The sequence below is a fragment of the Alosa pseudoharengus genome, unplaced genomic scaffold, assembly GCF_046254945.1.
Source record: "Alosa pseudoharengus isolate Yale_2024_CS ecotype anadromous, Long Island Sound unplaced genomic scaffold, YU_APseudo_1.1 YU_APseudo_1.1_scf_8, whole genome shotgun sequence".
In the NCBI taxonomy this organism is placed as follows: domain Eukaryota; kingdom Metazoa; phylum Chordata; class Actinopteri; order Clupeiformes; family Clupeidae; genus Alosa; species Alosa pseudoharengus.
The window spans coordinates 22926877-22945078 of NW_027468870.1; the positions used below are offsets into that span (position 1 = coordinate 22926877).

The 18202-nt window shown below is 42.6% G+C and overlaps 1 protein-coding gene across 7 annotated transcripts in view; it reads right to left on the minus strand.

Annotated features, from left to right (window-relative positions):
• The window catches only part of rapgef6 (Rap guanine nucleotide exchange factor (GEF) 6), a 90187-nt gene that overhangs the window by 70046 nt on the left and 1939 nt on the right, over positions 1–18202 (minus strand). For 6 of the 7 annotated variants that reach the window (XM_076275132.1, XM_076275133.1, XM_076275136.1 and 3 more), the window contains exons 2-4: positions 4899–4969; positions 4580–4636; positions 2522–2605 (exon numbers count right to left, since the gene is read on the minus strand). In XM_076275132.1, the coding sequence (XP_076131247.1) occupies positions 2522–2605; positions 4580–4636; positions 4899–4969 (212 nt within the window). Of the gene's footprint in view, positions 1–43; positions 738–2521; positions 2606–4579; positions 4637–4898; positions 4970–18202 lie in introns of those variants that run through there. The other variant, XM_076275137.1, reaches the window with a different exon arrangement.

The following is an 18202-nucleotide window of genomic DNA, read 5'->3' on the forward strand; positions in this document are numbered from 1 at the left end:
CCCACAAGGCGGCAGGCCACATTAAGAGACGTGGATCACTTACTTGTGGACTCGATGAGGCTGAAGTCTCTAGTCCTTCTGAGATTACAGAGAGATTTTTTGAAGTGAAATAATGGACTCATACATGTCCGTTGCTGAAACTGCTTTTTTTTTCTCCCTAGAGCACTGGGCAGACCCTACATTTCCCAACAGACCAACACAGGGGAATTCCAAACCATCCAGAAGCACAGATGTGATGGACACAGCATGACATTCAAACGTTATCCAAAAGAAGTGTTTAATCCTTCATCCTTGCTGGATTCAAAAAAGCCATCACTCTATGACAGATACGTATTTTGAGTTTTTCGAGAAATCACCAACACAGTTTTCATAATCAGAATCAGATGGTTTTTCTTCTGTCAACTTGTCAGATATTGACAAAATGTTGGAACAAGACTTGTTCTTCTCAGTGATGGAAAAGCTAAATCCAACTTCCATAAAAGCAGAGTTCCTAAGCCAAAATCCATGTGTTGAGTTGAGTTGGAGATCTGATGAGAAGAGTGTCCATGTTGAGCCGGTGGTCGCTCTGTGTGTGAGTGAGTGTGTGTGTGACTGAGTGTGTGTGTGTGTGTCCAGAGTCGTCAGTGTCTGAGCAGTGTGGGCTCATTTCCTGCCGGGATGTGTCCATGAGCCTGCTGCCGCCTCAGGAACACATGGCTCAGTCAGAGTCCTGCCAGGAGTTCCGCATTCCACACCACACACACACACACACACACATACCATCCCTATCCCCAACAACCCCATCCCCCTACGCTTGTGCTCCCTCTCTCTCTCCCTCTCTCTCTCTTTCCCTCTCTCTCTCACACACACACACTCACGCATACACACTATAAACTAGTAACGTTCTGCTGCTCATCAACAGTCATACATGGGCTGGAACAGATACACATACACACTCACTCTGCCACACATGAAAGTCCACCATTTACTCTTCCATGCATTTACAAGAAAAACCACCAACCCCGTGCCACTCAGTATAGTCACAGTGTCGCTCACACACACACACACACACACACACACACACACACACACACACACACACACAGACACACACACAGACACACACACACACACACACACACACACACACACACACACACAGAGCTCCAGGCACTTGGTGCTTGCCCAACTCCTTCTGCCCCGCTTCACTTGAGGCCCTGTGCGGTGACCTCACACGCCGGCTCCAGCTCTGGCGGGAATGTTGATCACACCGTTGGACTCCCTGTGCTTCCTCTCCACGTTTTCACCTTTCCTGTTTTTTCACCTTTCCGTTTCTCACTTGCCTTTTTCAGTTTCCTCCAAACAGCTGGATCCCCTTTTAGAGCTGAGCAGCAGTGCTGCTGAATGAGATGTTTGTTGTTTTCTTATTTGACAAAGAAAACATTTAACTTGTATAGTATAAGTATAAGTATACTCTTTTAATCCCGTCAGGGAAATTTGGTCTCTGCATTTATCCCAATCCGTGAATTAGTGAAACACACTCAGCACACAGTGAACACACAGTGAGGTGAAGCACACACTAATCCCGACGCAGTGAGCTGCCTGCAACAACAGCGGCGCTCTGGGAGCAGTGAGGGGTTAGGTGCCTTGCTCAAGGGCACTTTAGCCGTGCCTACTGGTCGGGGTTCGAACCAGCAACCTTCCGGTTACAAGTCCGAAGCACTAACCAGTAGGCCACGGCTGCCCCAGTAGTGCATTAATGGGGGAGAGCAAAGGGAATTTAATCTAAAGCGAACCTCTACAATCTAAGTTGATAGTCTAACATAAAGAAGCTGATTTTGATTTTACAAAAGCTAACGGGAATGACCTTTTTTTTGTGTGACCTTACACATTTTTATCAACTACTCGTGCAACTGTATTTAAGTAGGAAAAACGTGGATGCATTTGAGTGCACGTACCGACACGGGAGAGGTATGACTCAACTCGTAAAAGTTAAGGTAAGAACATATATTACTACTGATATTGGGTGGCGTGTTCCTTTAACACACATCTAGGTGGTATGTGTATAATGGACGTGATAAAGAAATAAACTGACAACAAAAAAAACATTGGTCTAATACAATCATTTTGCATAAAATTGTGCAAAATGTATGTAACGACTCTTTGTTCCTTGTTAAAAGTTGCCTTTGCTTGTGTCTGCCCTTGATACTTACACACAGGGAAAGGACTGACGGCAGAGACAACACTTTGCCACCAGATAAGGCCTCAAAGACATAATTTGCTAAACTAAACACTACAGTTTCAGTCACAATAAACACCCATCACCCTTTTGTACAACTATAATATGAGAGGAAACTCTGTGAATTCTGATTCTGATTCAGCATGTTGGTAACCCCCAAAAAAAGGAAGCAAAGAATTTTAGCATTAGCCATGAATTTCCAGTGAAGAGCAGGGATGGGTTGCCACATGGTTGGTTCCTCAGTATTTCTGCTTATCAGTTATGACCACGAGGCTTTTGTGTTAGCAGAGGTGGGGGACGTACCAGCAGCGCGCCAAGTACATGTGCTCCTTCACGAAGACCGAGCCGGACAGTAGGATGTACCAGCATGTGGAGATGTTATCCGGACTGTGGGAGGAAAACAAACACATGAGTGTCTACGCCCAGGACACGGAGTATCCAAATCGTCCACTCTAACACCCAGGACACTGAGTATCCAAATCGTTCACTGTAGACAGGACGTTTGTAATGAGGTCTGAACAATCACACATACTAGTTCCCCTTTTCAAGAGTTGGATGGTTCACATTATTTTACTGTTACAGTTGCATACAGTTGGACAGGATGTCAGACTGTGGGAAAAGGTTCCACTCTAGTTGGGAAATACGATATAGGCGTCATCAGTAGTTTCTCCACAACTTGATTGGGACCAACATTCTAAACTACTGTTCACAGCATTGCATCACACAGTATTGTCTTAAGAATGGTGTTTTGAAATATCAAAGGTCTGGTCTGGTCTGACAGTGTGCTTCAAAAACAAAATAATTAACTGAAATTATCGGGCCACAAAGTTGAAACATGATTAAGGTGTACAAGTAAATTAAATATGGGGAATTTCACCATCATAGGTGATTTCCAATGTTGGCATGTCACCTTCTGTATTCAGAAGATTAGGGACATTTTATTTCTTGCATCATTGCAGACATTCCACTTTCCTTTTTTTTTTTAGTTAAAAAAACATGTATATATTTATTTACATTTACATGTACATTCATTTAGCAAACACTTTTCATCCAAAGTGACTTACATATGTCTATTCTATTACAAGGGACTACATTGTCCCCGGAGTAACTTGGGGTTAAGTGCCTTGCTCAAGGGCACTTAACTTGGGTTTAAGTGCCTTGCTCAAGGGCACAACAGTGGAAACCGGGAATTGAACCCACAACTACTGCATGCTAGTCCAGCTATTTAGTTAATAGAGGTCAATATTTATTATTACGTATAGTATATAGTATAAGTATATATACTTTTTTGATCCCGTGAGGGGTCAACCCAATCGGTGAATTAGTGAAACACAAACAGCACACAGTGAACACACAGTGAGGTGAAGCACACACTAATCCCGGCGCAGTGAGCTGCCTGCTACAACGGCGGCGTTCGGGGAGCAGTGAGGGGTTAGGTGCCTTTAGGTGCCTTTCTCAAGGGCACTTCAGCCGCGGCCCACTGGTCGGGGCTCGAACCGGCAACCCTCCGGTTACAAGTCCAGAGTGCTAACCAGTGGGCCACGGCTGCCCCCACATTACATGCTCTCCGTTTCAGTTCTTCACAGTTCTTCAGAGTAGGACATTTTATCCAGGTATTCTCAATGGTGTTAAAGATTAACAGTAAAGAATTATTAACAATAAAGAATAAAATAACTGAAGGGGGTCATCTGGGGACTTCAATAGCCTGGCTAGCGCCACCACTTCTCAATGAGACGTCGTCTGGGAACCAAGCGTTAATTTTCTCGTATTTGAAAAAAATGCCCAGATCCGTTTATTGGGTGCCACGGATGTCTATCAAATGCGTCTGTGCATAGCTCATCATCGTCTTGCTTTCCCCCTTGTTCTGTGATTGGTCCCCTATCTCAGGCGAAAATTTGCTCCATGGTCTCCAGGCTGCCTTAGCAGCGGGAATCAAAGGCAAGGCAGCATGGGAACACCCAGGCTAGGACTTCAAGGTGACTTGGCATGGAATGAATCATAAGGGGAGATGCACTCAGAACAGAGAAATCTCAGGATGTTTGTTTTATGCTCAGTTTGGGCCATCCTCACACTGATCTGATACCAGAGTGCAAGATGGGAGCTTGATGTAGGAAACACAACGTGGAATCACAAACACAACGGAGGATGGGTGGCCCGTCTAATATCTCCATTATAGGAGTAATAAAACCAGATACCCCACAGTGATGTAATTCAATACCATATATCTGTCACAGGGCGAAGGACCAAAGTGTTGTTAAAAATAAGATTAGATCCATCTTTGATATAGGACTGTGACTTAGGCTATAAAGGATTGGTCACGAGCAGAGCAGCTGTTTATGTCAGGAAGATGTATTTACTCACTAGAACAGGATGTGGTTGGCATCATAGCGCTCATATCTGGCTGAGGTGCACATGGACCTGAGAAGATAAAGCACGATGGTTCATGAGAGGACAGGAAGGGGAACAAACATGATGGTTTGTGGTTGAAAGTGAGTGTGTGTGTGTGTGTGTGTGTGTGTGTGTGTGTGTGTGTGTGTGTGTGTGTGTGTGTGTGTGTGGAAGGATGGATAGAGAGAGAGAGAGAGAGAGAGATAGATAGATAGATAGATAGATAGATAGATAGATAGAGAGAGAGAGATGGATAGAGAGAAAGAGATGCGCTGTGCTGACAGTACTCTACCTTAGCTGGTGTTCTCTCAGGTGTGACAGTACATCCATGTGGTAAAGGTGGCAGTAGATGTTGTTCAGATCCTAGAGCAGAAAAAGAGTGGTGACGCAAGCGTTAGATTTGTATGTGAAAGAGGAAGAATGAAGGAGCATCTGCTCAGATCATTATGGTTTCCCCATTACACACAAATGCACAGAGACCAAAACATTACAGACCCAGGCAAGGCATCTCAGCGTAGACTAAAAGACTATACAACACAGAGAGCTACTAACAAGGAGGACAGGACGTGACAAGGGACAAGGACATAGCACTGAGGCTTATGTGGGATGTTTTGCCCTCAACCACTGTTAGTGTTTTTTCCTTATTTAAAAAGCCCATGGCACTGCCACACACGAGTGGAATATTTAATGGCCAACAAATGGCCCTTCTTCACAAGCTGTAGCCTGTGTATATTTTGATAGTGATTAAGTTTATACTATTAAAGTAACATAAAATGGACAGATATAGCCAATTTAATTGTTAATCACATTTTTGTAAGATAATTAATTGTTAACTAAAATTTCATGATCATGACAGGCATAGCAACACTTATGTGCAAAAGCCAGCCAGAAACCACTTAAGTATTAAATGAATCAGCTCTATGACGATCAGGTTATCTTCTGTGAAACCACATCCCCATTAGAAATGCAGACAGGGCCGTTCTGAAGGGCACATCTTTGCATCAGGCTCTTTGCACCAGTCCAAATTTAGACATTTCGAAATAGTCAAATTCATGTTTCTGAGACTGTCAACAAAGCAAAAATAGTCATAAGGAATTTGACTCGGTCTAAATGTGGGTAGAAACAATGAAAGGGCTCGGCTATCTTAACTACCAAATTCCAACAAGCCGTCTCCTCTGACGTGCACCTTTGCCTACACACGGTTACGCCTGGCCCAGTGAGATCACCCCTTACACAACATTTCACCTCTGTGTTTACAATCCACCTAAGACATAAAAGGGCTTAAAAGATTTCTATAGTCTTTGAAAGCGCTTCAGAGGGGATATCAGACCAAAGAAAATGGGTCAGGAGCAATTCCGGGGTTGTTGGTGTTGGTAATTTCCCATTAAAATGTTATTATTCTCCTCAGCACACACAGAGAGAGCACTTAAAATAGCCCATTATCACGCACAGCTGTTCAAACATGTAGCGCCGATGGGCTGCAGAATGCATGTGAAAAAATATGCGTGGCCAGATGGCGCAATAGGGACAGAGGGACTTTTGAGTGTGTGGGCAACTAGCATTAACAGGTGTAGGGCATGCTTGAGTGCCCCACACACACACACACACAGTCAGTTTAAAAAAAAAAGTGTTTAGTCTGACCCCATGCACCACTGTGGAAACACAACCTTGTCTACCCCTGCATTGCATTGCCTATATAAGCCCAGATAAAATACATAGTTTAAAACAAAAACAAAAAAATCCTGGGCTTCATATAGACCACATTTGCCCAACTGGTGTCCATGACAAGGATTTCATTTCACACGATGGCTTCTTTTTTGGCAGTTCATCCGTTTTCAGATCTGAACTTGACTAGAAAAATCACGATAGAGGGATAAAGTGGTGGAGATTCCATTCCCTGAGAAACATGTCCAGAGGAGCCTGCACTGCGCTACTACTGCACTGCTGCCCCGACACCCCGCTTCAACACGACGGGAGGAGCCGCAGGGCTGCGGAGGAGGAAGCCTGGAGGTGGGGAAACCAAACCAAACGGCAGCAGCTGAGTGTAACTGTAACCCGATTCAAAGGCTGTCAAGGAAGAGCGGGGTTGAGTGGAGAGGAGCAGCGAAAAGGGGGTGGGGGGGGGGGAAAGCCCTGTGCGGAGCCGCAGCGGACGGAAGTCTGGTGAAATCCTGAGAAACGATCATGGCAATGTCACGCAGGGATCCGCTCTAATCCCCCCATCCGCAGGGCTCCAGAGAGGGAGTGCAGGCGCTTTGAACCCGGCAAGCTTGGGACGTGCAATCTGGTCTTCATGTCTCCATCCAAAAACTCCACAGGAAGATACAAAGCTGTGTTTTATGTTATGATTTTTACAACAAGCCTAGCACAATTACTTGTAATGTTACAATTTAACCTTCAATCAACAACTAGATTCAATCTACCTAACAACTAGGTCCAATCTGTTCAAAGGTGTAGATTTGATTTTAAAGAGCACAGGCCCACTTAGTGAAAATAAATGTTTTCAGACCAGTCATATTTCCACAATATGAAACAAGTCGAAATATGTAGGCTTATCTACAAGTAAGGGGTGATAAAATAGAAAGGAGATAAAGATATGGTGTACTTCAAGGCACATCTGTTTACAGACTTTCTCAAATACATGGAATGTAACAACATGCCATTTATTCATTCTAAGGTCAATATTAAGAGTGTAGTGTTATTTAAAAGGACAGCAACACAACATCAAAAAGTGACAATGCATCCCAGATGTCTAAGCTTCATTTTAGGGCCAATTTGTTACAGACACGCACAAAAAAAATCTCCCGAGGGGCTTATAGAAACTAAACAAAAAGCTTTATTGACCACACGTGAGTCCAGCTCCCAATGTGGTCCTCAGCACCGAACCCGGAGGCTACGCAAGGGTCAGTCAGAGCCCTGAGGCTGGGTTGCCGTGGAGATGGGGGGGGGGGGGGGGGGCAGCACGGAAGAGGACCGCTGGCTCAGTTCTTACAAAAAAGAAATACTATAATCGTAATGCCATCACATTTCTATAGCTCTATGATGATAGTGCATAATACTTAGAATCTATAGTATTCCTATAGTACAGTTATAGTACTTCTATAATATGTCCCAAAATACTATAATACTTCTATAGCAACTACTTCTAGGATGTTCTGCACTACCTCTACCTTCTATAGTGTTCCTATTATACAGTTTTATACGACTTCTATTCAATCGAGTTGTAGTAGCGCAGTGATATAGAATGAAATGCGGTCTCGGAGTAAGTGGTAAACCTCCTACAACAAGAGCCCTATGACATTGTTTTGTGAGGAGAATGAAGCCATACAGCTCTTCTATTAGGAGGTTTACCACTTACTCCGAGTTAACTTACCCAGGTTTGTCACTAAACCACATACTTGGAATACCCCCCTGATCTCCAGCTACAGCAGAGACGCTCCAGTCCAAACCTCTAAAGTCAACCACCCCCCCACCCCCCCACCCCCCCACACCAAACACCTACCCCGCCAAACTCAACTCAGCCCCATTGATCAGTCTGGAGCAAAAGCCGATACAGGATGTCAAGTCAGCCATGCCAGTCTTTTCAATAAAGCGTCTGTCATTCAGACAAATCCAATGAGAGCACATTAACTCAGCTTCATGGAGTCGTCTCCACACAACTCACTGACACTTTCTTACACGCCAGGACGCCATGAGTCTCTCATTAGCTTTTGGCCCAGGTTCGACTGCCGCAGTTTGTCTTTGTTCTTTTTTTCCTTTTGGATGTTCTTTTTGCCATTATTTATGTAAAATACATTAAATGTTAAATGTCCTGTATAAACAAAATTGCCAAGCTTTTTTTTTTTTTTTTTAAAGCAAGATTTTGACTAATTGTTACTTGACCCAAAACATCAAACAAATCTAACATCAGATAGAAAGAAAATAAAAAGACACATACACAGAAAAGTGCATTCAAGTGTGAAACCACTGTAGCTCAGCGCTACGCTATTCATCTGAAACAATTAGCAGCCCACTTAGCTAAACCTCATTTAACTCACTATCCTTTTCACCCCCAACACTTCTGTGCCCACCGTCCTGAGGGCTTCTTGACCCCTGACCTGTGACCCTAGTGGTCCTCCACTGTGACCTGTCCTAACCTCACCGGAGTCTCTCTGCTCTGACTCTAGGAGCCAAAAATATGTCACACCTGCTTGCAGTTATACTGTCCCGCCAACCAACGATCTACCGAGTGAGACGTGCAATAAAGACCGCAAGTCAGAGCTCAGAGGCCACGGAGTGTCCGTCTCTGTGATAAACTAGCAGGCAGGTGCTGCTGCCCCCTACTGGAACCAAGTTCACAGAAAGTTACCATCCATTCATTCCGCTGGGAAAAAAAGAATGAACTACTCAAATAAAAAGGTACATAAATCTGAATATTAATTAAGATAAATATTGGAAATGTCTTGGTAAGGTCTATTTTTCAATCTTGATTTGATATGACGGTAGAGCAATTTGCCACAGTGAAAATCCTGTCTAGTGTGAATGTCACAGATATGAAAATGTTACATACTCTACATGCACCTATACAAACACACAATGAATGGTTTCATAAATTGACATAAAGCATGGAAGCACAATATACATCTTACAGTTTAAATAAAATAGCCATAGCTCATAAAATAGTTAATACAATAGTCTCTGCAATGTCCCAAGATGATGACAACTAGGGCTACACAAGCCAGAGTGCTGAAGGCTATAACCACCGTTTTCCTGTCTGTTTCACGTTGTTGACAGACTTGACCCAGCAGCTCTGGATCGTTTTGAACATCCCGCTCCAGCCCCACTGCTCAGAGGTGACTGGCAGATTGCTGGTGAGGAGCAGCGAGTCGAGTGAGATGGTGAGAATGACGACGCGGGCACAGGGGATGCCAGGGGCACAGAGCTGGGCACACAGGAGCAGAAACTCTGCCACGGCAGCTGCCCCCTTCACCACGTCTGCCAGACCGCAGCCAGACCAAACTGAACTACGCCACGGAAAAACGTCCAGGGCACACACACACACACACACACACAAATACAACGGAAAACAAGAATCCAACTGTTACCATGGCAATTCTGAGTGGAGGAAAAAGTTCTGTGTTACATAATCTTGGTTACTTCGTAGCCCTTACGTTACCCACTCCGCGAAACTTCGACTCCGTCAACACCCTGCCCCCACCCTCCCTCCCCCTCTCCACCCCCGCCCCCGCCCTGAGAGCGACCGAAGAAAACGGAAAAAGCTGGAGCAGCCGCGTGTAGGCGAAGAGAGAGAGCAGCAGCAGTGGTCATTATTACGTGTGCTCACTGTTCCAATTGAATACCACAGGTCTCAATCAGGATCTCTAGCCAGGGACTCATGACTTACAACAGCATGACCCTCCTTTCCTTTCCTATCCTTGAGGCCAAGTGGTAAAAGAGACGTGTTCAGCAAAAGGTCCTTGTTAATAATAGACCGTATGATGCTAGATTCAAAACCGTCTTAGGACGGAGAACTGAGGCATTGCTAATTCAGTGGAAAGAAGATGAGAGAAGAGCCTGACTACAAATTAGATTACTTTCTAACCAACATTAAGCATGGTTAGTCAGACTAAACCTACTCCCTACCAATAAACAGATCTGTCTTCAATGTGCTAAAGCTGTTGAAATATCAAACAGATATGCAACGATAGGATTAAACTAAGATCAGAGAACTTGACTGGTGAAAGGAACTGATATGCTATCCCAGGGTAGTGCGAGGGGATAGTTGTCAGGGCCTTCCAGAAAACTAACGTCTGAACATATTTTTCATCTTCATGGTAAAATGCAACAAATTATTTGACCCGTCACTGGACATGACTAAATGTTCATGAATGTAACAATGTTACATGTGCATAACTAAATGTTCATAAGTAAATGTACCTTGAGGTTATAATTACTTGCTTGCTTTCAGGAATGAAATCCTGTACAGTAGATGCAAATTCTGACAGGCCTACACGCTCTGGCTTGCCAACCAAAAAAAAAAGGGAGGGGGGGGGGGGTGGAATTTCAGAGTGATGGGCGTGAGACACAGCGTCCAGAGGCTGATAGACTGGTTTCTTTGATTGCATAAGACACTAAAAAAGTCAAAAAGTAAAAAGTGTTTAGTGTCAGATTTACAGGTTTTTACTGAATTAATAAATAGACACTTTTAAAAGACGCTGAGCCCTCACCGGCTAGAGGTGGAGGGGGTCGTTGGATGGCATGAAAGGATTTGGGAGACGTTTTCAATAGCCGGGGGAAGGGGGGGGAAAACAGTCAGATGGCAGGCAACACGCTCACACAGGGCGAGTGCAGACACACTCAGGGCCTGTGCCAGCTCAGCTGGGCATGGCTCTGGGCACACAGGCACACGGTCTTATCGGGCAGGCGTAGCCGGCTGTGGAAGAACACTACTTGGGAGCCACAGATGGACGCCGTCCACCAACTTGTCAGCTCTCTCCTCACATTACACTCGTTGAGGTCAAGTTAAGGTCGCATCTGGAACAGACTGTGGACCTCTTAACATTATAATGTACTCGAAGCCTGATGGTCACCATGCTAAACATGCGAGCGCTTTAGTCTATGAGCCACAGGTCCAAAAATGGAGTTTTCACTTCCACTTGGGGGGGTATTAGTAATTATATCAGTATTTTCCAAAAGCTATGTATCTCTGGAGTATATTTTCCACCAAAGCAAATTATGGCATCTGCTATCTTTGTGATTTTTACAGCCTTATCTCTCCTAGTAGATATCCTATTCAAATGGATTGAATTTCAGAACAGTATCAAAATATCCTGACCTGAGCATGTCGAAGGATCTTCATAAAACCTGACAGACTCACCAAGAAGGCCAGATAGACCAACAAAGGTCAAGGTCATATGGAGTCATACATAACTAAGAAGGTTTGATTTAGTCTTATATTTTTCTAGCAAACCTCTCTTATTTTGCTTCCTTATGCTATGTAGAAAAGTGCTATGTAGAAACATGCACAATAAATAAAGATTGTTGTTGTTTTTTGAGTCATCTTTTTTTAAATAATAGTCAGGGGAATTTAGCGAGGTGGAGCTAAGAAAGCATTTCCCAGGTCATGACCCCCGAGTATTTTGGTGCTCCCACAGTGAGATTCAGAGAAAGAGACACATGACTATCCATCGCTCTCTCTTCTCTCGCTAAGGAAGCATTTCCCAGGTCATGACCCCAAGCTTGGAGCTCCCACATCAAGACTGAAAATCTCTCTCTCTCTCTCTCTCTCTCTCTCTCTCTCTCTCTCTCTCTCTCTCTCTCTCTCTCTCTCTCTCTCTCTCTCTCTCTCTCTCTCTCTCTCTCTCTCTCTCTCTCTCTCTCTCTCTCTCTCTCTCTCTCTCTCTCTCTCTCTCTCTCTCTCTCATGGGGTCAGCACAATGGGCCTTACTGTGTGCCAGTGAGTGCCGTAGGCCGAGTCCAGACCTCACGTAGGAGGCAGATTCCAGACTCACAGTAGGCCTACCAACCAACACAATGCAGCACAGGCTACAGGGACAGGGGCCAATAAAGTGGGGTGCAGCCTTAGTGTTCACCAACAACATTTGATATTAGATTATGATAGCCACGTCACGGATTATTATGTAGTGTTTGAGTGCTTTGTTTTCTGAGAAAAGCAAATAGAAAACATTTGTAAATGTAAATATGGGCACAAGCACAGAAGATATACTATGTAGTGCTATATGAGTGTGGTATAATGTAAATATGGTCCAAAATATCTAAATATAAATAGCCTAAGTTTGTTTGTTTGTTTGTTTGTTTTAGTAAAACCTTTAGGTATGAACTGGCTGACTAGCTGCTAAGTATGAGTATCTGCTTACTGAGCCATGACATGAGTCATGAAACTGTATGACGTGCACTATATTGTCAATATTTATTCTTTCCATTCTCATCATGTGAGTGTAAACAAAGGTTGCATCCTTGCATCAAAAGTCCGTGCTGAAAATGGCACTGCGGCACAAAACCCCTTGAAGCTACGGTGGATTAGTTCTCTTCGTTCCGTGCAAACATGGATCATCCGGTAGTCACTCAATGCTCCCAGGGTGCGCAAACAGTCCTTCACACAGTAACTACAGAGATACCACCTCAGGGAAGGACACTTCATTCCCTGGGCGTCTACACGGCATTCCTGCTACGCACATTAAGTAGGTGTCAGGAGGACTGCAACCCTCCCTTCAAGTCAGGCTTCATTCTTTCTGATCTCAGACACGTCAAAACTGCGGTGGAGCTACAGACTCAAGGGCAAATGCTTAAAAGTGAGTACATACGTCAAGAACCATCTGAATGAGGGTTTTTTGAATAATCGAATAGGCTACATTGAACATGATCAAGAAATGCAATATTCAGGATTTCAAACAGTCACATATTTTATTTTTTATCAACTGAGCAAGTGATGTCACACATGCACAACTTTTGGGTTCTACCTGACCATATAATTTCATGGCTTTCTACTGTCTAGTCACTAGTCTAGACTAAATTAGTCTAGTCATTAGACTCTAGTGTCATTGATAGCAAACTAACTAGGCGTAGTCCATGCTTTAACTTCATTTATGAGATTAAAAATAATCAAGAACGCTGCATAAGGGAGCTTCCAACCAAAGAAAACAAGACTTCACAGCCAATCAACATTCATGTTGGGTAGTCACAACAGCAATTCACAACCAATCAACATTTATGTTGGGTAGTCACAACAGCAATTCACAACCAATCAACATTCATGTTGGGTAGTAACAACAGCGAGTCGCAAAATTGTCGGTCATGTTGGAGCTTGTATTTAATCAAGCAAATGCCCTCAAAACACATACCATAAACAGCTGTACAAAAAAAACAGCCTGAGCCTACATTACTTGTCATTATATTGCACAAGATCCAGATTCAGGTCATACTTCTTGCCAACTAGATTCAGTTTCCCAGAGCTGTCAATACTAGCAACTCCAAATGAAGGCCTCTGAAGCCACACTACTGATGCTTCAGTCCTGCCTTGTTCCTTGAGTCTGCTTATCCCAGTCTATTGAATTAATTAGGCTAGACTTGCAGTCTACATCTAAGAAATCTTATTCTTTTGTTATGAACCCCCTTTTTACAAGCTGAGCACAAAAATGTCATTCATTTAGCATCATAGCATATAACAGCATTCCGAATGCACTGCTCATTAACAATAGTGTAATAAATATATTTTCCACCACAACTATCAAAGCTATTTTAATAAAATATACACAAGGCGTAAAACTTTTTTCTTTTTTTAACGAAAAGAACAGCCTCTGACTACACAAAATACAAATCAGATCAAAGTCACTTTTATGACAGCTCAACCCATTTCCTTAAGCACACTAAAGACATCTGCCAAGACACTTACAAGTCATGATTGTTTAAAATAGAATAGTCACATTTTACTTGGCTTTGCATAACCAACAGAGTTGAATAGTGATCTGCTGTGCTACTCAAAACATATGCTGTGCAGCTGATTGAGTGGTCACATTTTACTTGCCTTTGCACAACCAACAAAGTTGAATAGTGATACACAGGGCTACTCAAATCACATGCTGTGCTGTTATCAGATAAAGCTTGCTGTGTCAGAGCGTCCGTGTTCAAAATGTTAAGCTGGGCCCTAAAATAGAGTGGATGCCTGTCCTTTTCACAGGGTGGTGAACAGCAAATCAAGTGCCTGACAGTTTTGTTTAATGTGGTGAAGTTGGGAGGAGAGATGTGCTGAAATCAGGCAGTAGTAGGTTAGTCGATGCGGGCTAAACGGTGAGTCAGCTATTTCTTGGGCCTGAAAAGTAGAGCATGCTGTACAGCAGACAGGCCGATCTAAACAGACGGACTTTGAGATGTGTCTGTTTTACAACAGAACTGAGGGCACTTTAGACTCCAAAAGAAACAACAGTTGTTATTCTCTCTCTATTTTGAAGCAGAATGTTACATTCACAGATATGGGTCTCTCTAAGCAGATTTGGAATTCACAAACACTACTACGACCTATGAGAATCACTGAGCAACTCGTATTAGGAAACCATCATGATGGACTGCGCTGGATGAATCATGTCACACACAACTAGGGATGAAATGGTATGAAAATTTAACCTCACGGTTATAGTGACCAAAATGATCACGGTTTTCGGTATTATAACGGTATTTTTACAAATATGTTCAGAAAGCACTGATAGGCCTACACAAGCTGAAATAGTCTCAAAAAGTGTCCCGTTCACTTTTTCCTTGGTCATGTTTAATTGGCTATATGCTTATAGCTTAACTTACCCATGACTTGGAGCTTGCTATTTCTGTTATTTGGATCCAATGAGTGAGACCAAAGTAAGTGTTTGAAATAAAACTTTAGGCTACTGTATTCTCCTGATAACGTGAGTGGAATGGATTTAATGTGGACACGAACATAGAAAGACGCAGAGTGGCTACATCATACAGTGCACGTTTTGTGGTGAAAATGTTCCGCCTTTTAAAATCAGGTTCGCAGGATCGCAGTTAAAACCATCAATTAGAAAACAGAATCAGTAGGGTACAAATTTTGTTTCATTGTACCAGGCCTACTGTATGTCAAAAGCAGACTCAGATGAAGCTGGGAGGTATTAAACACTCGGTTTCCACACCATGGTAATCAACAATGATAATTATGATATTTGAAATGAAAACGGTAATTGTTATCGTTAACATTTTTATCGCGGTTTACCATTACACTGGTAATCGTTACATCTCTACACACAACTGAACTGTACTATGCGCAACATCTACGAGAAAACTAAATCGACCTAACTAACACCATTTTGTTTGTCATATTCATCTGTGCACCACAACTAAAGTGTGTCTTACAACTACCTTCTTGACCAAAGAGAAAACCCGTGCCATTCCAGCAGTGCTGACATGCACTGTGTGTGTACATGCTACATTCACTCAGCCTGCTAACACAGCACAGCTACTGCTTTCTTTAGTATATTTAAAGAGCTCTGGTCACAGCAAAGTCAGAGATGTAGGCTACACAATAAAATACTATCAGCAATAATTTTTTTGCTGAGTGAGTAGAAAGGGAGGGACATAAGTAAGAGTAGGCGGCCACGCCCAATAATTTGACCACTTTCAGAACGGCTGCTCAATCAGGTCAATTAGCAGAGGCAGACAGAGTAGGCCTACACAGCTTCATTACTTGAGTAAAAGTACAGATACCCTTTGCTAAATTTTACTCAAGTACAAGTAAAAGTACAACAGTCAGATGTCTACTTAAGTAAAAGTACTTGTTTTTAAAAGTAGGCTACTTGAGTATCAAGAGTACAAGAGTGTTTTTCTAAATATTGCATTACTACTGCCACAGTGCTTACATTTATGTACAGAAACATCCTACATGGAGTTATGAAACAATTTAATGTTAATACCTTGGAGAATGTAAAAGGAATTGAAAGTAAAATCAAGTCATTTTCATCTTTTTACCATGTTGCCAGGGATGGGCAGTATTACAAATACAAAATACTATTTTGTAATGGAAACACTTGAAGCGAAAACGATCATTAACTTGTTCAGAAAATTGAAATAGTCTGGCGAGGTGGGGCCACAGGTTGGCACATTCCCGGGATGGACCTGCTGCATCTTCATCCATTGTTTCGTCCATGGTTTCGTCTCTTATCTAAATCTAACCATGGAGTTGACTTTGGCGGAAAGCTGAAGGTGATTACTGATAGGCTGTCCCAATCAGTGGCGCCTGCACAATCCAATCACGTTTGAGAGGGAAACAACAAATTGAGGGTTTCCGAGATTTTTCTTTTTTCCTTTTTTTTAGAAGAAGTAACGGGTACTCACGGTTATGGATAGAAATGTAGTGGAGTAAAGAGTATAATATTTGCCTCTCAAATGTACTTGAGTAAAGTCATGAGTAGGCTACTCCCCAAAAATGATACTCGAGTACAGATCCCTCAAAACTGTACTCAAGTACTGTATTTCAGTAAATGTACTCCGTTACTGTCCGGCTCTGTCAATTAGCCAGATCAATTAGTTAATCAGCCATATCAATCACATCCTCTACAAAGGCAATTTGATGATTTGGGTCAAAACAGCACCACGGTAACTGGTAATTATAGCTAAACACATGGTGTACCATAAATGACAGATATGATATTATGGACATTTTCAACATGCACATAGTATCTGCCCTACAAATGTAACACAAGCGACAAAAGTCAAGATAATTTAATAAGATAATCAGGCAAAGTTTGGTTGTTTATTTCACTAACATCTATTTCCTTGATAACAATTTGTCTATTGCCCATTTTGATAACTGAACATTGATTACACTTGCTGGATGTAAGTATATTTTTGATAATGAGCATAATATTTCTAAAACATTTTTGAAAGTGATGTTATTACAAACATGGTATAAGAATAATAAACTAGGCTAATTTTGGCTGCTGTACCGTGTTGGCTGCTAATATCCAGTGATTTCACCAGCTGTGTACAGGCCTGGGGGAATGCACTTTCTCACACCCAAACAACAGGAAAGAATTCACTACCCAGCTGCTTTACATATACTGAATGCTATAGTCAATAACCACAAAACATAACATTTGAATTTAGTCCAAAACAATGCCCTTTTCAGAGAGAGTGGCATTAACATATGACGGGCAGGTCACTCAGGACAAAGTTATCCCTTTCACCTGCGATAAGGTAAAGCCATCTCATCTCTTAGACAGCTGAAAGGCCTAAAGGGTCAGTGGACAAACTGCGCACTCTATTCTCCTTAGTCTGCATTTCACACCTGTTCCCCAGACTAACCTACAGCGATAAATTGCTTTACTTTATCCGAACCTTGGGGATTTTATTAGCGCTACAAAGGGGGCTTTCAGAATGCAGGTCAGATGCTGGTCATGTTTACACACTAGGTCCACAAGTTCCTTCACATTCTTTAGATGATTTTATTTCACCTTTGAAAGAAGCCTGAAAGGCAGAAGCTCGAATATGTGGACTGGTATTTGAGGTCATTTGACGGGTGGTGATCGAGAGAGGTGTTCTAGGGATAGGCTACAACTTATCCGACGGTTTCTGAGTTTCACAATTTTTTCAAACAATTTTTAAACATCAGTGTCAAGAAGAGGCAAAAGCCTAAGAGACCAAGGATGACAGAGATAGGTCTCCAGATCTCCTGTCTTTCACAGCTCATACGCTTTATCAACATTCTGGAGAAGTTTCCCAGTGTGTACAAGTTTGAGAAACCAAAATCACACATAGACCTAAACAATATCTGAAATGCAAGATTTTTCTCTATACAGTTACAGCGTTATTTATAGAAGGCGACACCCTCCATCCACACGATAAACACATTTGAAATGCGCTAACAGTGTAACTGAAAAGCACGTAGCCCCAGTGAAGACAGGATAGACAGGGGCGCAGACATCAGCACTGACAGTCACTCACAGGTACGCAGTTACCTCTTTTCACTGATCAAAGACTGCAGGCATTCAAAGAGTCCCTAAGGTATTTCATCCCTATAATTTTTCATCTATAATTCAGGTCAGTCAAGAAATCGGATCTCCAAAAGTCAAACAAAGTTCTAAGCTGCCAGCA